Source organism: Plectrocnemia conspersa, unplaced genomic scaffold (assembly GCF_051122295.1).
Source record: "Plectrocnemia conspersa isolate PC_06_02 unplaced genomic scaffold, ASM5112229v1 ptg000002l, whole genome shotgun sequence".
Taxonomy (NCBI): domain Eukaryota; kingdom Metazoa; phylum Arthropoda; class Insecta; order Trichoptera; family Polycentropodidae; genus Plectrocnemia; species Plectrocnemia conspersa.
Window position 1 is genome coordinate 19992965 of NW_028277166.1, and position 23972 is coordinate 20016936.

At 30.0% G+C, this 23972-nt stretch overlaps 2 protein-coding genes across 3 annotated transcripts in view; both read left to right on the forward strand.

Moving 5' to 3' along the window:
- Window positions 1-8045, forward strand: part of retm (real-time) — a 15516-nt gene extending 7471 nt beyond the window's left edge. The window contains exons 9-16 of one of the 2 annotated variants that reach the window (XM_088205712.1): window positions 12-270; window positions 343-464; window positions 5651-5779; window positions 5860-5995; window positions 6719-6858; window positions 6925-7073; window positions 7457-7540; window positions 7729-8045. In XM_088205712.1, the coding sequence (XP_088061838.1) occupies window positions 12-270; window positions 343-464; window positions 5651-5779; window positions 5860-5995; window positions 6719-6858; window positions 6925-7073; window positions 7457-7540; window positions 7729-7750 (1041 nt within the window). In that variant the 3' untranslated portion in view covers window positions 7751-8045. Of the gene's footprint in view, window positions 1-11; window positions 271-342; window positions 465-5650; window positions 5780-5859; window positions 5996-6718; window positions 6859-6924; window positions 7074-7456; window positions 7681-7728 lie in introns of those variants that run through there. The other variant, XM_088205713.1, reaches the window with a different exon arrangement.
- A 13816-nt stretch (window positions 8046-21861) lies between these two features.
- On the forward strand, window positions 21862-22681 carry Rrp40 (exosome complex component Rrp40). The gene has a single exon (XM_088205412.1). The coding sequence runs from the start codon at window positions 21924-21926 to the stop codon at window positions 22626-22628; it is 705 nt and encodes a 234-aa protein (XP_088061538.1). The 5' UTR covers window positions 21862-21923; the 3' UTR covers window positions 22629-22681.
- Window positions 22682-23972: the final 1291 nt, after the last annotated feature.

The window sequence follows — 23972 nt, forward strand, 5'->3', positions numbered from 1 at the left end:
CTGATTTTTAGACTCTTCACATTTGTGAAGAAGGTTTGTCACACATGGCCGAAGCGACCAAATCTCTCGGTCGTCCTGTCTGGACGTGGTGTCTTCTCGTCGATCTGGACGGTTTAAACATGCGTCATCTCTGGCGGCCTGGCATTCGTGCACTATTACGCATCATTCAAATTGTAGAAGCTAATTATCCCGAAACGATGGGTAGAGTGCTTATTATTAGGGCACCGAGAGTATTCCCTATATTATGGACGATTGTTAGCACTTTTATAGGTATTTAATAAATAAATATATTTATATATAAATATATTCTTTGTATTTAAATCACGTTTGTATTAAATTCAGACGATAATACGAGAAGTAAATTCTTATTTTACGGCGGAAACGATTATCTGCAAAGCCCTGGAGGTTTGGTTGATTATATACCTCACGAGTTTGTACCGGATTTTCTAGGAGGACCTTGCAAAGTGAGTCTTTATTTAACTTATTGTTTTATTATGGTTTTTATTATGTGTGTGAGATGTGGCAAAAGTATTAATATCAAAAATTTAAAAATCCTTTAAAATCTCACTGTGGTTTGTTTGTTTTACTCGTGAGATTTATATAATTAATGAGTTTTATTCAACTGGTATGTTTGTTTAAATAACTAGTTTGTTTCTAATCAAACGTTTGCTTTGTTTGATTAAATTGTTTTAATATGTATGTATCGTTACAATCCAATGAGTAATTTGTATGATCGTTCATATCCCGCGATTCGTTCAATCCCCACTATTTTGCCATAACTCATAAAGTACAATATCGTCAGCTTAGTTTCAATCTCGAGTATCTCGGTTTATTAATATTTTTATTTTTTACTTTTTGATTTTTTGTATCGATCCAAAGAGTGAATTTATGATGTGCAAAAGCCATTATAATAAATTCCTATTATAATGGCTTTTGCTAATTATAAAGTGAGATACATAGAATTAGAAATAAGCTAATGAAATACGATTGTATCATAAGCAAATCTGACCAAACTCCATGTGTATGCTTAAATTTAAATAAACTAAAGAAATTATATTCATAAAAACTACAATGTTTCAAATGAAAACATAATTTAAGTTTTCTAGTACTTGGAGATCCACGTCGTTTTATTTGATTGCCGGTTAAAGATGGCTTTTAAGAAGATTGCATATGTCGTACTGGTTTCGGTGTTCCTTCTGAACTTGTGCTTCAAATTTATTGCTCATCCCAAAAGATAATTGTGTGTAGAATTTCTTCACTTTTGATGAGAGGTACGGCGCCATTCCTTGCTTGTTATTTTGACAAGAAAACCGTCTCCTACTTCGAGACACCGCAAAAGTGCCTGCCAGGCATCAATACGTAATTCTTTAATCTTGTGCAATACCTTGCAGACATTATAGAACTGCAGAACATCATGGATGATATGATTCACCCTTACACTTGCTGGAGTGACAGACATTATCACCGTACTTCAACTGTTGGGATAGACTTTGATACCCGACCCAATTGAGAAGTCTGCTACAGAACTAGTGTTTTAGAATTTTCTAGCCCACTCTTATACTTGCTGGAGTGATAGATATGCATCACCATACTGAACTTTCATTTGTCAATGAATTTCATTGGGTTTCACTCTTTCACTACTCAAAAATCGAATGATAGAGCACTACCCATACTTTGATACATGTTGCAAGTGCGGCAATAATTTTATGCTACTGCAGTGCCTTCGTGTTGCTTGCCTGATTCACTCTAAACATATATACGGAACACTGCCAATTATAGAATGATGGAGTGATGTTTTGATTTTTTTATCGCACTTATAAGGTTTTCATTTTACTCACCATCATAAGTCATCATTGATATTATGTATCTCTACATTCTATTTTTTCTGTGCCAGCGCACAAAAACTGGGCTGAATTTAAACAATTATTTTTTTTTAAATAAATAAAATTAAAAATACAGGTAAAGCAAGGAAAACAGCTATAAAGGCGTGAAAAGGGCGATATAATAATTTCCTCAAGCAAACAAAATACTACTATTGCCCTGTGTACATACACATACCGGTACCGCCCCTCAGGGCGACCGACCAATAACAGGGCAGAAATTTAAGAACACTTAAAAATAAATAGACTGTATTATTGTGTGGAATTCTTAATCTAGCTGTATTTAATTTTTAAGTTTGAAAATTTTTTTGTACTTGATGTACAAAAAAATTTTCAAACTTATTTTATATTCAGATTCTATTTATATTTTGAATAAATTTCATTTAAAATATAATATTTTTAACTATCAAAAACGCAACATTGCCTCATTTGTAATAATATACTTTAGACTCTTCTCTTACACCTAATACAAGCTTTGAATGGAGGATCTTTATACAACTTCTCATATCCCTGGCAAAAATGTTGTGAAGACAGCTTTTTAGACTTTTTTTCAAAAGATCTTGTTAGAGGTTTTCCTTTTTGAGAATAAAAAAAAATATTTTTTTTTATCCCTTGAATTCCTAGAATTATGAATCAGGTTTATAATGGAATGTGAATCTAAATAAATTTGCTAAACATATGACTGCATTTTCATTCAACGGTATGACACGATTTGTAAGTTCGCAGGCGAAATATTGCAGTAAGACTTCTAAATGCTTAATATATCTCGACACACTTGAAAATATATTAATAAAAGGACTTGAAAATCATTTCACCTAAGTCAAAAAATACATCTAGAAATTTGGGAATGAATGTTACTCCATGGTTTATTTTACTCAACTAGAGGTAACGTTATCTGACTGCACTCCATCACAAATTCCTGCAGATTGACTCAATCTACATTGCACACTTATACCCACTCTACTGTATAATGTGTTTATGTATTTATATCTACAAGTGATTATAAATGAAAATGATATTTCTCGAAATAACCTTAGTTGATTGTTTGCTTTTTAGAAAATTCCCTTTAAAACAATTATGAGTTAGTTATAAAAAAATACTTTTCTTGTTTATTTCATTCACTCTGTTCCATGGAGTTGGCCACTTTGCATAATGATAAGTTCTTGTACATGTGTGCGTCTTAAATATATGTTTTATATTCATAAATGCGTTGAAAGCAAACCCGAAAAAGCATCCAATAATTTATATTTTTTCAAATTTACCAACTTCTGTCAACCGTCTGGCAGAGTAGCATTGTAGATCCATGGACACCAATACCTCAACAATTTTACTGTACCGCCGATTGTAACCAACCCGATAACGTAAGGATACAATGTTGAAAAGTTAACACATCACACAGCGGTCGTTGAAAAAAAAAACAACTATGACATTGAGCTGTGTCCGAACTTTTCACGCGTACGAAATAAACACGCATTCCATGTTTAACTCTCATATTTAGTAATCCATTGTGCGGATACACATGACACGACCGCTGCACTCACTAAAATCCAAATAAAAATAAATCACCAAGTATCAACGTGTTGATATATGTATCAGATTGAATAACAAGTAATATTTATGTGTATGAATAGACACGCACAAAAAAACAATTCATTATTTGTATTAAAACGTATCATCACTGTATTTTTTGGTTAGGATGTAATAACACTATCATGTCATTTTTGGAAATCATCTCATGATAGAAAAGTTTGTGGTTTTTAATCAGCACACTATGCTATTGTTTTATGTTGTATTATCGTAACAGCTATTTTAAAGTGTCACGTACTTATGTAATATTAACTAATTCTAAGTTTAGTCTAGTTTAAAATTATGTTCTAATCGTATACATGATTTAATGTTTTATATCATCATTATTAAAATGTTATCAAGGATCTGTCAGTGAGTATTTATTGGTCGGGTTTTATACCTGCTCTCAAAAAAATATCTATCTATAGTTCGTCCATATAGATAAATCCATAAATATTTTTTTAACAAAGATATACAAAGTGTTTTACTTTTTATAGTATTATGGTTAAGCAATAATTTTATGATATCCAAAATTTGCAATGAGCACCTTTTATCTATAAAATCTATCGTTGACTCCAGACAAGAATTTTTGAATTTATATATAGTAATCATGAGTTTATGGTATATTTCTTAACCTTTATCATGTGCTTACACTATTAGTATTGGTCCCAAATTATCGGTAATGAATCTCTAATAGAGAAACATATTTTTAAGTAATGCCACTTATTTGTGGCTTTTAAAAACCGATGTTAGAATAATTAAATCGGGCTTTTCCAGATGCTTGACATTTACTAATTAAGAATTCGTTTTCTCCCGTGATTTTGCGAGTGATAATCTGATGTGATAGTCTTGTTCTTTTGACCTATTCTTTGTATGAATGTTGGCCAATTACGTCGCCTTTATTACCCTTTTACTTTGTCAGCAAATACCTCTTCAGTAATTATTTTCTATGAAGGTCTTTGTTTCTTTCACTAGACTTGTTTTATTAAATGCGTTTCAAAAATATATAGCGTCTTTAAATCTTTATTTCGATTATTGTTTACTATATAAGACATTTTATGTGTCGTCCTTAAATGTATCTTAAAATATATATTATTACTGGATCTCGCCTGATGAACTATCGATGGATTTTTGTGCTTAGGTTCAAAACTCAATCATCGAATGCTTCTGCAGCATTAAGTGTTAATTAATACATGACTAATAATTTCGATATTAAAACCCTGGGTGTTTCAAAATTAACTACTGCATTTAAGAAAAATATTTTATAGCGATCATGTAAGTATTTTTTTTATTTCATTGAAATCGTTGGTTAATTTTGTACACCTGTACAGTATATTAAATTAATATCCCATGAAAACTATCATATATATGTAAACAAATATCAATTTTAGATTTAATAAAAAATATTCGAATAAAATTATTGCTGTAAAATGACAATTATATGGGTTTTTTCATTGTTTGAGTATGTACTTGTAAAGGTATTTTTGGTCTGTATATAATATATGTATACTGGATATAAAATAGGCACTATTTTGTATGTTTCACTGTTTTACTGATACTCAGCTTAAGTTTGTTTTTGCACTATAATGGACTTTTTTCTGTAAGCTTTCACCATAATAACTGGAGAACTTTTTTTAAAACCACTATTCAGCTCTACCTTTTTAATCAAACTATGTACCTTAATCACGTGTTTATTTTTACGTCTAAACAAATTTTTGCATGCTTGTAGTTTCTGAAAAGGGTGTCTTATTTTTCATATCAGCAGCAGAGGATGAAATTGTGTTTTTTCGAACCTTTAGAGAGAGGCCTGATGCATCAGGTTCTTAATCTTAATATTGATTAAACAGTACATGTAGATAAGTTTATCTAAAGGTGTTGAGAATCAGACTGTCTTTGTGTACTTTTACTCCACTACTACACTTCAAAACTTTGTTGAAAACGTTACCCAATTTATTTTATATAGAAATTATTACATTATCGCCCACTTTTCTGTTATAAACATATATGAAACCCAAATGCATGAAAAAAATAACACTTAGTGCCTATTTTACTTCTAATATTCATGTATTTAATATTTGAGTTCAAATCTATATTATTGTCACTCGTACTAAATGTTATTTATATAATAGTTTATGTTATATGTAAATTTGTATTATTTCACTTTATAATCGTTTGTAATAATGTATGTTCTATGCTTTTATTAGAGCTTAATACATGATGGAGGACTCGTGCCGAAGACCTTGTACGCAATCAACGCCATCACAGACCGAGGCGACGATTGCCTATTAAACGAAGACAGTATTTATAAATCAGTCAGTCTACACAAAGGACAGGTGAACTACTATTCAAAACATGTTTATTAAAACATTGATGATAAAACACCGTAGATTCATTATTGAATGCTTACTTTCAGGTGCACGAAGTAGTTGTAAAAAATGACGATCCGTGCAGCGTTCTCACATGGGACTTTGACGTGATACGACAAGATATCGCTTTTACGGTTTTCAAAACTGATATTTCATTACCGAATACCGACACTGTAGACAAAGGTAAATATATACTATACTGTCATGTACAATATACATAACAAAAGCTTATCAACTTGCTGCCGTGTTGAAAATATGATTTTATTTATGACGCTTTTAACACATAAGACAAGTTTTTGGTCAAAATTAAAGCTTTTATATCTGCCGACAGTCTAGTCAATATACCACAATACTAACTATAACACAGAAGATTCACGTTCACTACGAATACTGATAATAAACAATACCAACTATACATAACAGTGCAATGTTAGGAATCGAAGCGTTAACGAGAAATTTCACCGTCTAAAGTTTGATGCCCCCAGGTTTTTGCCAAACCCGCTCAACTTTTTGCCTTTCACTGTTAGTTGTAGTGGATATTTATGGATGCTATTTTTAACAGGGAATTATTTTGAGAGATATGTGCATTAAAATAAATGCTTTGTTCCATAAAACGAATTGTTTGTGCATTTATATAAGGTAAATCTTAAGATTTATTCTTCGAAAAAGGATTTGTTGCAGAGTTATTCATAAGGTGCTCACTATTCTGACCAATGCTCACTCATTGTCAAAAAGTAATGCTCAAACAATTAATTTTATGGAACAATTATTTTATATATTGCTCATTTAAATTGTACTCTTTCTGTAAGAACAACCAATTCATTTGCATATGAAATGTCAATTATGATTTCTTCATTTAACAATATATAATACCTTTGCGATAATCTCAACATTTGCTTACTTCAGTTGCTGTGAATCACCATGTCCCGGTGCTGCCGTCCGAAGAAGAACCTCATCGAACGTTCCTCGACAAGTCATGGCAAGAGGGTGTTGAGTATTCTAGAGTCGAAACGACAATAATGTGCCACGACGGTGAAAGTATACAGGTATTGTTTGTTGAGTATGTTTTTATTTATTGATGTCCATTTATAACTGTGATGCTTTTCATCTAGGGTTCTCATGTTATGATGGAACGCGGAACATATGTACTGCAATGGAGATACCAGCAGCATCATCCACACCATGATTTAATTGATTCGCTGACGCATCCGAAAGCTCAATTGATGTATTTCTATGAAACGCTAACATCTGAGGATTACAGGTAAAAATAGCAACATTCTTCTTCAATATTTCAGTGTTCTACTTCAAGCAGATAATAGATTATACATTCAACATTTTTCATAAGAAACTCCCAGAGATTATTTGCAGAACATTAGGTTGTTTTTTATCGAGAAGAAACGAAGCATATATTTTTTTAAGTATGTTAGAATATACATCCCTTAATTCATGTATACTTATAAGCTGCTGGTGATTTTTCATTCCATTTTTAGTTGCCTTAAAAAGTTATGAAATACAGTTTGCAAAAAGTCTAAATATGACATCAATAAGATATACTTTCCCAAGGTATATCTTGACAAATTTCACCACTTACCGCTTATGGAAACAATAATGTCTGTTCTTAAATTTATTATATTTTCTTTACAGAGGTTCCATGTCCAGCCTACAGTCCGGCAACAGCGGCTTCTCCGTATTGAGCGGCCGCTCCCAGGCCAGCTCCTGCCTGTCCAGGTGATTGACGCCTTCACCCCACGCTTTTCTCCAGCTTGACTCTCCAAACCAACCCGGCTCGACCGCGTTTCTCGAACCGTTCTCGCTCACGACTAACACCGTTTCGCAGGGATCCGCTAACAACTTAACCGCTAACATCTCTAACAACACAGCTACGTCTCTGACATCTTCCGTGGCACAAATTTCAGCGAGCGCGTCATCACTGCTTAGCGTGTCCGAGCAGGAGCTGCCAAGCGTCTCTCGTCTAGAGCCCGACGACCCCTGACTGTGGATCGAAATGATTTCGCATTCTCATATTGCCAATTTTAGACAAACCTGGGATTCGGTCTCCGGCTTAGTTAGAACAATTTTAAAGAATCGAATCAATGATTGTATTTTTATTTTATAAAAGCGATGTATACTATTTTACTTTTTAATTTTTTTTAATTTTAAATAATGAATATTTTACCTACACATTGTTATTATTAATGATTCAAGTTCAAAATAGAGAAATTTTTGACTAAAACGCTTCTGTGTTTATATATGAAGATTTTATATGTCTTATTTTCACTCTTTTTATTTATATATTTTATAATATAAAATAATAAAGATTAAAAACATAAACAAAACCAGTAGAATTAAGAGAGATAAACTATTTATTAACAATTATTTAAGTATGCAACTTTTTTAAAGTAAATTTGAAATTTTGGATTTATTTAGGCTTGCACAAACTCGTATGTATATTTATATATTATTATATGTTTGGACTCTATTTAAAGAAACCAATTGATAATATTGCAGTTATAATTAAAAGAAAGGAATTAAGCCATATCTTATTATTTATTAAGTAACTAATTATACTCGCCTAAATACTTTGAAGAGTTGAAATCACTTATTTCCATTGCAAAAATGGTTTTAGAGAAACCTTTTCAAGTATCGTTTTTTTCTTTCCTCTAATGTAATATTTATTTTATCTGTAATTATTCAATGGATTCGAAGAAGTTCACACAAATTTTATGTTTCAGTATCATTAATGCTAAAAAAACAAAGTAAATTAATATTCTTTCTATAAAATACATAAATAAATAATCTTGCATTGCGATTTTATGTACAATTCAAAATGTAATCTTATTTATCTCATTCTAGATTGTTTTTTTGACTTGATTCCTTTCAGTTAAAGGGCGTCCATTTATTTTATTGTATTATATATGTATGTGATGTCCGGAACCAATCTATTTTAAGATTTCTTTACTATATATGTAGGAATTATTAATAATCACAATATTTTAGTTGTACACTACTTCAAATGCAGAAAAATCATATAAAAACAACCAATCAATGGCCGAAGTTTGAACATGATTGAGTACTACTTACAGTGATTGGTTATTTCTCTGATTGTTTTCTTCTTTTATTTTTCAAAATTCTTTGGTCACTTAATTATTATATATAAAAATATGTCCAAAATTCGAACATAATTTATATTAGAATACCGTTTCTTGGTTTATTATTAAATATAATAAATGTGTTTCAATATTTATAAAAAAATTAGTGAAAAACATAAATTTGACCAATAAAATACAATGTTTTTTGAACTTTGATTCTAGACGTCACATATAAAAGTGTGTTTTATTATAAATATTATTTAATCAATAATCTAATAATCATTTTAAAAAAAATATTAAATATATTCAATCTTATTTTTCTGACAAAAATTATCTATTACTATTTTAATCTTATATATTACTTAAATGTTTCTACAGCCTTTTGAAACCAATATTTATTAGTCACGATTTTTTTATCACATAAAATAATAAAAAAATATCACAAATAAACAGTTTTAGTTGTACTAAATTATAAAAATTGACTTCATTGTTTATCTAGCCACATATGGTTCAATAAAGGTAACTTGTTTGCTATGTATATCCACCTGTAACCATATTTCTTCATTTATCTATACTTTTCTACTATTACTTGCTAGATTCGTCATACATTTTTTACTTGAATGTCTTTATTTGATCATTATTCTTATTTTTACTCACCTGTACTTATATTATATAACAAAAATGCTTTAAACATGCAACTGTTTCATTATAAAACTGTACAGATCTGAACTATATATGTGTCATATATTTTAAAATATATTTACGTGTTTATAGAAGACTCCAATTTCAATACGGTTAGCTTACACAGGTGACACATGTCATATTCGTTCCACTTTTTTTCTTTTATCATCATAGTTTTTATAATATATGTATAGTGTGTTTCATAATAATTAATAGCATTTTCTTTATTAACTAATAAATGTATGCATAAAATTCGTCCCGACTCGTAGTGTTCAAGATGTAAACGACAATATTGTAAATTTAGTCGTAAAACTAATGTAAAATGTGTATACAAAATGTTTAAAAACTTTTTTCTTGGCTTTTTTGTAGAATTATTTGTAATCTATAATATATTTTTCATCTTACATTTGTCAATTATATCTAGAGGCACATAAGGGTTTAATCATTTTATTATTGCTTCTTGTCGTGTATGATTGATATATAAATCGTATTTTTTATAAATTAAATTAAATCTTACTGCACTTTTATTTCTTAACAATTTTATATACTGAATAATTGAGTGCCAAATGTAAGAAAATTCATTCCAAATTATGCATTTTTTAAAACTATGTATTTTTTTTACTAATTTGTCTGTTTCTTAATATTCAATATATGTAGACACCAGAGAAAGAGTGAGTAAGTCATTCTTATCATTTAAATTTGATTGTAGAATTATTATATGAGTTATCGTTTCACTATAGTCTCTTTTAAATATTTTATATACTATGCCTAAATTTGGATGTGAAGACGAATCAGAATTAAACTAATAGTATGATCTAAGATACAAAATTTGACTTACCCATTTTTCCTCTCATGTCTTCATATTAAAAAAATATGATCTCGCTATGAATATTTAATGAACTAAAATGATCAACGAATAATATTAGTTTTTATGGTTGTTAATTGCTAATATAATTAGGCTTTTTATAGTATTGCTTAGTGGAAGTATACAAAGTACCTTTTTCATTTTGAGATTATCTCAAAAGTTTGTCCTGTAAACGAAAGAATTTATATATATATAAATAGTATAATAAAAAATAAATATTTATTAGACATTGTAAATTGTAAAAGTGAAGCGTTTCAGTCGATTTGATATTGTATAAACATGTGAATTGTTGTTATGTTATATTAAATGAAAAGATATTGAACCGACGGCGTGTGTCGGCTGTTATCGAATAATAGTTTTTATTCGCCGTGCGTACAGGGTGGGTCGAAAAATTAAAATTTGCGTCAAGTTAAATTGTTCGACTTACAGTGTGCGTTTATAGTACTTGTTGAATATGCGTATACATATATTTTTTTGATCTGACAAATGTATCGAGTGAACATGATTGTAATTGTATAAATCTAATAAAAGCATCATTAAAAAATCACGAGTTTATTATGTATAGGGCAGTGGAGCTGCCAGCACATACAAAAAATAAGATGTAGAGATAAAATATTGTAATTAATTTTCATTTAATATGCAATATATTAATATACTGATTATATGTATAATTTCAACTTTATTTTATATGCCATTAGTTATTAGCAAATAGTTTTTTCATTAATTACCACAAAAAAAATTATTTGCTGAATATATTTTTGTTAATGATTTTTTTAGCAACTTTTATAATTTTGTAATCCTTTTTTTCTAGAATACAATAAATTTTATTTATAGTACATATTGCATTGATCTGAATTCAGGGCTCTTAAACTAAACTTATATTTTTTTACTTGGTTTATATAGTAAATTTATATTATTTTTTTTTTTATTTGGTTTAGTTAATTTTGTTTTTGATGATTTTTATAGTATTGTAACAGTTTTTTACTGTAATTGTACCCTTTTTATTGACTAATTTATTATAAATATTACACTAAATTTTGGACTACAAATATGATTTTAAAATATACAAAAAAATGAGTATTTTTTTTGTTATACATACATATTGGAATAATTTTAATATGTATCTTTAGCCCCAAATTGAAATTATGACATTAGTTTTTTTGTTCAAGACGATTGTGTCATTAATTATGCTACATTCTAGTATTGAATTGATTTAAATTTACAAAAATATATATATGTAATAGTTTTTGCTGTTGTGATATAAAAAATATTTTCCTCATTATATTTTTTTATGTTGTAGTGATCGTTGCTCTTTTTAAGTTTAGCTAACAAGACTATATTTTGTTATAGTCGATTTTGCTTTAGATCATTCCTATAAATATTTCCTTACAAAATTATATGTTTTAGTATTGTATGGTGTTTTTTGCTATAGTCGATTATTTAAACAGCATCTGTAACTATAATATTAATATGTATATGTAAACCTTTGATTGTGATAATACATCATAGTATTTTATTTTAATTTCTTAGATTCATGAAATTAATTTCTTAGACAATATATTTATTAATCACATGTAATTACAGATTTATTGCTGACGATGATAATAGGATAAATCCGATTTTTGTGAATTCTTACAGGAAAATAAAAAAAAATTAACGAACAAACATTTTTAAAAAAAAAATTTTTGTAAAAAATAAAAACTTGACAACTTTATTTTTGTAGTAATGAGAGAATTTATCGTTGTTTTTTTCATTATTTTGTAAATAATCAATGTTAATGAAATTATCAAAAAATAATTTGCTACATTCCTGTTATGAGGTTGATTTTATAAACATGGTTTTTGATTTATGTTGATTAGGTTAGTATTCTTTTTGCTTTAGGCTGGCTGGTTTTTTTCAACATAAATGTCTTGCCTCGAACAGAAAAAAAGTTCCAAGAAATTCTTACATTCTTAATTTTGAAAATAAAATACCTAACCAACCTAAATCAAAAATAATATTTTAAAAATGACCCCCGATAACAAGAAAGAACCAATAATCTAATTACTTTAAGTATAAAAACAAATAAAGTCAGAAATCAATAAGTAGCTCTCAAACTTCTCATTTTAAAATGTAATAGATTATTTTATTAGATACATAGGTATGTAAAGCATAGTTTACATTTTTTGTTTCTCAAACTTTTGTCATGTAGAAAATCATTACAAACAACTTTTATGAATGCTAAATTAGTGTAGCATTATATTTAACATATTTTGATGCTGTATTTTTAGAAAATAGCCGTGCAGCATCCATGTTTTTACCTCCACTGTGCGAATATTGCTGATGTTCATGAAACAAAATAACTTGAGCTGAACGAACAAACTGATTTGAATGCAACGAGTGTGATCGAGCAGCCCAAGTGATCCAGTTCCATTGGTTCGTCGTAAATCACTTTTATCACACCCGCGTCACTGAACGAACTGAAATTTCACGTCCACTACACCGCAGCACGGGTAGTTGTCGAATGGCTGGCGGCTTTTTGCAATAGCGGCTAAGGTGCACGACATATGTTTCGACATATCTCGATACTTGGATTACCTCACGGCCGCTAGCTATTTGAATTTTTATTTGCACAAGTGTCGGTGGCGTTTTATGATCCGTGCACCTCATTGTGACCGAGCGTCTGCGCTCATTTAATATACAACGTTTTTAATAAAAACACCTTTTCGGAAACCAGCTGATTAGACACAGTCGGTAAAATAATTAAATATTATCACTAACCTAGTTTTCGAAGAGTGCCTCTTGTCGTGCGGCTTTGTGTTATTTTTATGTTCGATACATATTTTTTAACAACGTATTACTTTTGAACAATGGTGATATTTTTAATTTATGTATTTTACTTATCTTGCATTAGTTGGTTTAATAAAAATATCTGATCAAAATACATTTAATTAGTTAAAATATGTTATTATTTATAAAAAAAATAATAAAAATTCAGATTGCTGCAGTAATACAATGTTTCCCAAACCATATCATTTACAATAATATAATTAACAACATGTTTTGAGGAACAATCTAAATAAAGGTTTTTATTTTTCTGTTCCGTTTTTGTATTTTTGAAAAGGTTTTTTTTTATAAATAATTATTAAATTAAGTAATGAAACACTTATAAATTAAATAAGTTATTTGTCAAAAAATATATATAAATAAACCCTGAACCCATGGAGGGCAACCAAAGCCAAGATGTGACCCAAAAAAAATATACCAAACTGAAGAGTTCTTTCATATAGTTATTTTAAATGAATTGAAATATGACTTAAGAAGACTATCAGAATGACCTACAATGGTGCATCATAATTGTATTTTAACATTACGCTATTAGACAATCCCTTGAGCGTGCAACGAAATTAATCACAATTGCTTTTTAAAAACATAATTCAATTTATTGATATAGTTACTTGCGACTTGCTAAATAAAAACATCTTTATTTCTCTCGTCTGTATTATATGGTACACGTGCTGATCGCCTATTTAGACGGATTAGAAGCGTTCACAAAATGTACCTTACAAATAGATCTGGACAAATTACTGGATGTAAAGTAAGTGACGATATAATACAATGAAATACACCTACAAGTGCCAAATATCCAGCTGTTAATAATGACCGTTTTGCAGGAATTAGTTTTAGCCAAGACAAAACCATGGGGAGGTCATTTGGGGGAACAGGTGAAAGCATTTGCCCCTTTGAATTCGTTTAATTGAATACTATGAATCTTGAAAAATATGGAAAAGGCTGAAATGACATCCCTGCTTCTAAGCAAAAAAATTCGGGCTATCCCTCAAAAAAATCTAAAAAAAGTTTCGAATCTATTCCGAAAATATTTTTTTAAATATGTCATTTCATTGAAATCATACCAGTAAAAATATAATTTATCTGAGAGGCACTGCTAATAAAATTATATGATTTCAACTTTGCCATATGTAGTAATATATATATTTACATACTTGCAATTATTTATTTACATTCGATGTATAAATGTCATAGTGAACGTGTATTTTTCAGTAAAGTTGTATTTTAACTAGTGAAGTCCAAATACATTTTCACTGGTAGATATATATCATTACTAGTGAAAATATAATTTAACTGATAAGCGATAGTAAATTTATATTCTGTTCTAGAATGTCTATGAAACTCAATTTAACAGTTGCGAAACGTTCATTTGCTATTTAAACCCAAACCTAACCTAATAAAAGTTCTAAAACTAATTAAAGTTGTAAAACTTTTATTAAGTCAAGTACAAAATACAAATTAAGCCAACTCATCTCTAATGAGATGTTTGATGTCTACACTTGGATATTACACTATGTTTTTATAAATCATTGCTATCCTTACCGATATTACTACGAACTTCTGATATAAGTATATTCAAACCAAATTTTGGTCAATAGAAGAGCAAAAAAACAATTATCACTTCTAAGAAGGGATAGTTGTTTTTGCGCTCTCGTGTTGTTCAAAATTTAGTTTAGATGTGCTTCATTTGAACGCTAGATAACTAAGCGTTTCCACTGCGACGGCGACGGCACGATTTTATTGTTTTTTAGGTAGATTATATTATTTTTAAATTTGGCCAGAAAAATGCATGGCATTTAATGAAACTATGAATCTTAATGAAATGGTTACAATGAAAAACGACCTCTGACTGGCTAACTTTGGCTCCCCATCTGGAAAAAGCTGAAATGACGTCCCTGCAAAACCATACTCCGCCCAAAGCATCTAATTTGGCAGGTGGTAAAGAATAAGAAGAGCGAAGGACCTCCTTCAATTTTGATAGGGTATATAAGAGTGAACCTTGCGTACTCACTTCGCTTTCAACTTGGAACATACGAGAGTTTTGAGATCTTGGAACAAGCGAAGCTACGTTTTAACCAAATATACACATATGGTCACATGAGTATACATCCATTAAGTAAATATTGCATGTTGAGAATATAGATGTAGAAAATATGCTGGGTTTGCTACAAAATTATAATTAATACATTATTTTTGACAATAATAATAATGATATTTTATTTTGATCAATAATAGTCGACGTTTATCTTTATCAAGTGCGCGTAAAATAAATTCTGTATTTATTATTGTCGAGGTTTATTAATTTGCGCAGCGAAAATTTTTAGAATTTAAAAAGTAAATAATTTCAAATCCTTAAAAACATAAAATGTTTTTATAATATATATGTTTCATTATTGAAAATGTTATTATTATAAAACTACCTTATATGTTATTAATATCAACTTTTAACTAGTATTAATAATAGTGCATATAATTCAAGTATATTGTTATAGTTATGCTATACAGATATATGAACTTTGCGAAAATAATTTTAGAAATACAAACATATATATTTAGCACTGTGTCGAAGAATCGTGAGGAAAATCGAAAAGTATATTATAAAATGTATCGATCATTTCCAATGCCCAATTGCGATAATACACCGTTGCATATTTACTCTCTAATTATTTACACACTGAAACACGTGAACAAAACCTGGGAGGCCGCTGAACCATAGCTTGAAATCGATTATTTTTTTAGTAATTATTTTAGACTAAAACAAATATAAAATGTGAAACACGTTGTTAATCTGAAAATAATTTTAACACCTTTGAGTTCGTTCGAATATAAATAGCATAATATTAATTTAAAATGAAATATAACAATTCCGTTTTAGTTATCCGAGTGTCGTGTGCCACTTTAATGACTTTGAAACGATATCACAAAAACAATAAAATTTATGCTTGAAACGCGAAAAATCGAATACGTGATTTCAGATCGTGACTGCGAATGCATTTGTGTTATGTGCGTATTTATAGTGCAAATGATAAGACCAAGCAATAAATTATAATCTTGAATTGTTTTAGCATTTCCTTGTGCGAATTTATATTTTATTTGTCACAGTTCAAATACGATCAATGGCTGTTTTAGAAAACATGATTTATTTTGCAAAGTTCCCATTATAATAGTATACAAAATAGATGTGATGATATACAATATTTATGCTATTTTCTTTAAAATAGGAATGAAAACAAACAAGGAGCTATTATATTATATACATATCGTCCCAATCTGAGTGGTATTTAAGAAAGCCATTTAGAACACGAAGTCATTTTATTAGTCAATGTTATTGATCTCGATCGCGCATTTACTGTCGCATTCATCGCTGTTGTCTAAATGTAAACTTAAATTACAAAAATAAAATATTACATCTATGAGTTTTGATCGTCGCAGAAGAAAAATAAATATGATTTTTATCACATAATCAGTACGCTATATATTATATTTTGAAAGTAAGATACAAGGCTTATAAAAATAAAAATAATTGCTTACACAAATGACATCACTTTCGTTTTCGCTATGATAAGGGAGCTTAAAAAAGGTAATTTCGAAAAAAAATGTTTTAATGCCATCTCTGAAATGTATATAAGGATGAGAAGTTGTTAAGGGAGCTCAAAAAATGTAATTTTAGAAAATTTTGTTCAATGAGGGAAAATAAAGACATAGGTAGGACAAATATTTTGAGGAGGGCGTCTGCTCACCTTAGCTGTGGTCCACTTTACGCAGTAACGTTTATCAAGACTAAGTATTCCGTTTCTTTCGTGAAAAAGGGGAAAATGCTATTTAGTCCAGTCAAATAAGGCGAAATAAAGGCTAAACCTCGGAATGAAAGATAACAAGCTGAAATTTTGCACAGACCTTCGTTTTGATGTTCTAAGGACAGGGTGAAAAGTCTCATGAAATATCGTGTCTGCTAATCAAGATATCAAAGGTCAAAGGTCACAAAATTTGTTTTTTTGCAATTATCCCGCGTTTTATGCGTTGCACGTCATTAGATGCTTGACAAAACTTGTAAAGCATAAAATTATCTACAAGTTTAGTTTAAATATTTGTTTTGTATCATTAACCGTTTTTGAGATATAGCGCGAAGAGTGGGAGTCGTACATCCGTTTATAGAATCCAGCGAGTATTTCTACCTGCTTAACTTGGTATAGGCTTTGAAAAAGTAAACAATCGTGAAAAAAGTGGTCTCGGAAAGTCGTTTGAACCATAATTTTATTACTTTCTTCATTGTATTATTAGGAATTAAAAATGAAATATTGCTCGACAAGAAATTTGTGCGAAAAAATTGAAAGAGTTGAGAGATGTCCTTACGAAGTATGTACCAGATGATAAGAAGATCATTTCCAAATTAAAAGAAAAATATTTAACTGATATTATAGTTATAACGAAGATTGGATCATTCCCTATTTTTTCTTTTCGCGATGCTCAAGCTTAAGTTTTATCCATAGCTTGGTATGAAAATAAAAAAGGCACTTCGGAAGAAGAACACTTGCGCGTAGTGGAAGCTGCTGCGGCGATTATTAGAGAAGATATTCGATCTTCTGTTGTTGAGACCAAGTCTTATCCGCCCCCGAGTAAAATATTAATTAAGAAATTCCGAAGACTTTATTACATTTTCTGCAAGAAGTTATCATAAAGAACAGAAAAGGAAAGACGGGGCATTTTAAAACGAAATACACAGCTATAAGTCGTGCTATAATGACTTCCATACGAAAACGGCCCTTTTCTTCACAGTTATTAATAGGCCTATCTGTATTTCTTCATAGAAAAAATACAGATAGGCCAAACATCCAAAAAGACTTTTGGATGTTTTGTCAGGTTTAGGTTTTTTAGCTTCATATAGTGATACTGTAAAATGTTAAATTTCAGCTGTTTATCACCCACAGCCTCGTAATCAACCATCATAGTCAAGTGCCTTAGTACAGTATGCAGCAGATAATGCAGAAAAATATTTATACTCTTGATGGCTATAATACTGTTCATATAATGGGAATGATAAAAATAATAACTCCAAAATCTGAAGTTATATCTGATGACCGCATAAAGAAATTTACAACAAAACCAAGTGCAAAGGAGTTAGCAGCACTATCACATATTCCCCTTCTAGTGTATGAAAATCATGTCGTACCCGGATTGAGCAAGAGATTCAAGTTCAAAATTTTAATGATGTAGAAGAACTAACCGAACAAATATTTAATGTAGTTGATTTGTTGTGGAAGTACGGAAAGTGGAAAAATATCTCACCGTTGCCAGGGTGAAATGGATTTATTGAACAACTTACAAAAAACAATGAGAACTTTGTAACTTCTCGGATTCTGTTTCTTACTTTTATTCTTCATCCTGTGAGTAATATGGACACAATTTACACTACATTACAGTGTGCTATAAACACTGCCAAGAAACATGAACAAAGAACATGCTTAATAACTTTTGATCAGCCGTTGTACATAAAAGCACGTGAAATCGTAGCAGCTTCAGATGCTAGCTCAGACTTGTCCAGAGTAGTTGTGAAACTAAGAGGCTTTCATATGCTTATGTCTTTTATTGGATGCATAGGGTATATAATGAATGGAAGCGGAATCAAGAAAGCTCTCAGTACAATTTATGCATCGAATTCTGTCGACAAAATGTTGGATGGTCCCGCTTTTGCAAGAAGTATCAGAGGCCATACGTATTACTTTTTGCATTATCGATGATGATTTTTGAAGATATGGAGATTGAAAGTTATAATGCTTTAGATGGGTTCATTCAGCAGATAACGATTTGCGATGTTTTCTACGAAACTGTGGAAGAATGTACAGGTAACTCTGGCTCCGTAGTTAACATAGCGTTATCCTATAAAAAGATGCGCGCTTCCCACTCCCCGCGCTATATCTCGAAAACCATTAACCATACGAAGAAATAAATTAAAACAAACTTGTAGAAAATTTTATTTTCTATAAGTTTTGTTCAACATTTAATGACATGCGACGCAAAAGAGGCGAGATATTTGCAAAAAAACGATTTTTATGACCTTTGACCTTTAATATCTTGATTAGCAGACACGATATCTTTTGAGACTTTTTACCATATATTTAGAACGCCAAAACAAAGGTCTCTGAAAAATTTCAGCTTGTTATCTTTCATTCCGAGGTTAAACCCTTATTTGACTGGACTAATTGCAAATAATCAGAAACTTGTTTCTGATTATGAAAATGAGCATTATAAACAATTAAAATGGTGTTGTAATGAAAAAAATAATAGAAAACTATCTGTTTTCAGTTCTGAACTTAGTTAAACGTCCAGAACGGCTTTCTATGAAACGATACGCAAAATATGCTATCGGAAGCGAAATCATGTAACTTTTTTTTATAGCACGCTAAACCAGTAGTATTAGTCGGTGATTAATACATAAAAGACTAAGGTTCGATTCCCATAGAGACTCCACTGTTTTTAAATTTTTATCGCATCTGAGAGATCGGAATTAATAATTATTTTATCATTTTTATTCCGATCAATTATTACAGATTTAATTGTTTATATTTTTTTTCATTAATAATCATGACAAATTGTTAAAATAAAATCGAGCTAGGACTTGTATAGTGATTGTAAGCTGTAACTAATTTAGAGACTTCGATTTTGGTCTGGTGTCTCACTACTTCCTTGATAGTTGTTGATTGTGTTTACCTGGTTGTAACGCATTGGACTAACGCCAGGCATGTTGCAATGGAGTATTTACATTAAATAATAATTATTAATATATTCTATTATTTTGTTAGTTTCTTTTTGTAAACTATAAAATCTTTATAGACTAGTAACATGTATTTTATTTTAAAGTGTGTATTTCTTTGTGTTCTTAATTAAGTCATAAAAATAAACTCGTTCTCATACTCCCCAAATATAATAAGGTGACTAAATTTTAGTGAATTAAAAAATAAAATGCTTTAAAAATAAGTCTTGAACTTTTATTTTCTATAATATATTTAATCATACGAACCTTATTTTTACTCTCTATAAGTAAAAATATAAAAATACGCAAGCAAATGTAAAATGAGTAATTATATTTTCTTTGAAATATTATAATTGTAAAAACGAAACTGTAGCTCGTTATCTTGCAAAAATGACGAGAGGACTTAATTATACAGAAAATCAGTAGTCTTAGTTTGTATTAACAGTTATTTTTCCAGCTATACTATTAATTAATGTAATGTATCTTACATCCTTTGACAGATCCAAATAAAATTTAGTATAGTTACTTATAAGTAAAATCATAGGAATATAAACAAAAATAGATTTAGATTACATAGTCTCGTATTTCTTACTAAACTGTAAATATACTTTTATTCAGACAGGAGGATTATGAGATGTCCGGGGCGATGTAAAAGTAGAGGCAATTATATTTTCAGATATATTTTAAAAATTGCAAATTTAAATTGGGATGTAGAACTAGAAAAGATAAGAATATGTGAGAGGACGCTTATAATTAGAGCAAGGTCTTGAGATATATTTATATGAGAATATTTTATTATTATCCGTTCTTGTCTCCCAACGCATTTCTCTTAAGAGCGTTGGAATGCGATTCGCTAAATTTTCGAAGAAAGTTGTATGCTGCTAATTATTTTTTCAAACTACTGTAGGGCCGGTTTCACACGTGCCGGATGGATTTGCCCGGCACCGGGCCGGCGCTGTGTAGTGGGGGTGGTGTTGTATGTGCAGCGTCGGGCCGGCGCCGGATGGATTCGTCCGGCACGTCTGAAATGGTAGGTACTAGCCCATACAACACCATCTACACGGCGCCCGTCCGGTGCCGGGTGAATCCATCCGGCACGTGTGAAACCGGCCTAAGGTGCATACTTTACATACATATACAAACATTTTTTTTATATACTGTGTATTATTTTTTTACCATCGTGACGCATTAGTGTTAAACAATTATATCTTGATGATTTAAATATAAATAAAAGGTGCTGTGAAAGTATTAAAGAAATGCCAAAATAAAGTGCTATGGAAATCTTTTCTGATATTGTACATATATTGATAATATAAAATATTTTTATAATGAAACTGTAAGGAGCCTATTTATATACATATATATTTATTTAGATTTATTATGGCCAAAACTTGGTGGCACTCTGGTGACTGGCGTGATGGCTATTAGAAACTTCGGCAGGCTCGCACAGCCGGTGCGGACCTCGCGCACACACTTTAGTTTTAACATGTAACTAAAATAATATTCAATAAAAATACCAGTGCAGCAGATAAATCTGTGTATTAGACATCATCATCCGTCATCTCTCGTTGCCAAAAAGAAAACTAATTTATCTAATATTTTTATGAATACTGAAATAACGTCTACTTCATTTGTCGTTATTGAATATTATGAAGAATTTGTTTTTAATAATTCAATAATAATATTAATACCATTTTTTACGAATGAATATTTTGAATGATTTTTATCAAATAAATCATATTTAATTTATAAAATAATTATTTTAGATAATTTTGATCGTTAATAAATGCTCGTTACAATGATAGGTTAAGGTCAAATTAAAATTAAGACTGCTACTGTCAGTCGCACTGCCATTCCATCCAGTTATTCTAACCTCAAAATTACGCCATCAAAGCCATGATTTTGACGTCTTTGGGTGCTATTTTGCCCGGCGATGTAGTAGAAGAGATAAATCTAACTATAAATCCAAAAATTGTCATAGGACCAGGTCTCATGCAAGATGGCGACAAAGTGTACGCTTCAAAAGTAGGAGTTTTATATAAAAAAGAACCTAAGACTTATTGGGTGGACAACTACCAGAAGCGATACGTTCCAGTCAGGGGTGAGAACGTCATTGGAATCGTTACGCAGAAAATGGGGGACTATTTCAAAGTGGATATTGGGTCGAGTGAATCGGCGAGCTTATCGTATTTAGCATTTGAGAACGCTACTAAGAAGAACAGACCGAACATCAAGATCGGCGACGCTATTTTCGCTAAATTGTTGGTCGCCAACAAAGACATGGAGCCTGAGGTGGTGTGCGTGGATTCACACGGAAAAGCCAATAAACTAGGTATTATAGAAGAAGGATTCGTCTTCACTTGTGGGCTACATCACGTGAGAAGAATATTAAACACTAATTGTCCCTTATTGGAGCTGCTGTCAAAAGATATAACTTTCGAGATAGCATTCGGTTTGAACGGAAAAATATGGATTAATGGAAAGACCACGAAAGAGACGATCGCAGTTGGAAATGCTATATTGGCGATGGAGTTTGTTAAAGACGAGGATTTGAAGAAGATGTGTAGAAACATTGTCACTGAATTGGCGATGAATAGTTAATTGGGTTTAATTTATGTATATATTTGTAATTAATAAATTAATTAATGCAATTATAGATCTTGATTTATTTATCTAATATCAAATGGTATGCTGGAGCTTTTAAATTAACAGATTTGTACTCTTGTACTAAGAAAAATATTGAGCAATCAATTCACGTGTGGTTTCAGTACAGAAATTATTCAAATTAAGTTTCGTCAATCAAATTTGATTGATGAAACTTTGATTTACTGTATGTATCAATTGATGGCGCAATATTATTTTTTATCAACTATCTATTCATCATATAGATAGAAGAGTAACTTAAATTCATTTTATATATGTACTAGCTCATATCCAACTTCCTGATATTTTTTTTCATAGCACTCGACCATAAATGCTGGATTCTAGGAATACACATTCTCATGTAATGTGTTAGGATAGTTACCGCGATGACTTCACAACCAACTGTGTCTCTAGCATAGTTCAGGCGGATACAAATTTCTCAGCAGCATGATATGAATACTAACCTTGAAAATGGATAAAAACCAAACTTGTAACTTTTCTATATTTTATCAATTAAGTAAAATGTAAATGCTGCAACTGATATCATTTGAATCAATAAATTGATTGCATAGATTTTTGTCGTTTAGCCTAAGTATTGCTCGTTTTTGTAATCGTGTTCTATTCATTTTTTATTATAGTACACCAGGCCAAACTTTTATAGCATAGAGAAAAAATATTTCAAAATATTCAAATAAAGTTATTATTCAGTATTGTTAATTATTTTTGTAAGGTTTTTTCTCTTTCTTAATCCTGTATTGTACTGTATATATTTTATATAATTAATTTATTACAATATAAAGATTATAGTTTGGTATTCATAATTTATTTTTGCTAAAAGTGATATTGAAAGATTAACAAAGGTACAATAAAATAACTCATTAAATAACTTAATATTTATTTTGTTCAGGTGACTTTCACAAAATCAAAACAACGCAATAGACTATAAGCAATAAAAGACGCTACTTTTAAAAAATGACAACACCTCCTACGTTACTTTTAGTCAACAAAAACAATCGCTAACTTTTGACACTTGTAATTGGCTAAAATAAAAAATTAATTATCATACAAGTCGCTTAGAACAATATGTATATTATTATTAATTAATGATCGTTTCAGACAAACATATACATATATATGTACGTAGAATATGGTCTATAAGGTATTAGAATCTTTATTTGTACTTATTGCATACAATTTTTTTCGAGAAAAATATTTCATATGCAACGCTAACTTACGAAGTATAATTATAAACTTTAATGAGAAGTATTTAATTAATGCTGATTTTGTTTGTGTGCATAAATG

Coding starts and splice junctions, on each gene's coding strand:
- Rrp40 (XM_088205412.1), top strand. CDS start 21,924: ATGATTTTGACGTCTTTGGGTGCTATTTTGCCCGGCGATGTAGTAGAA.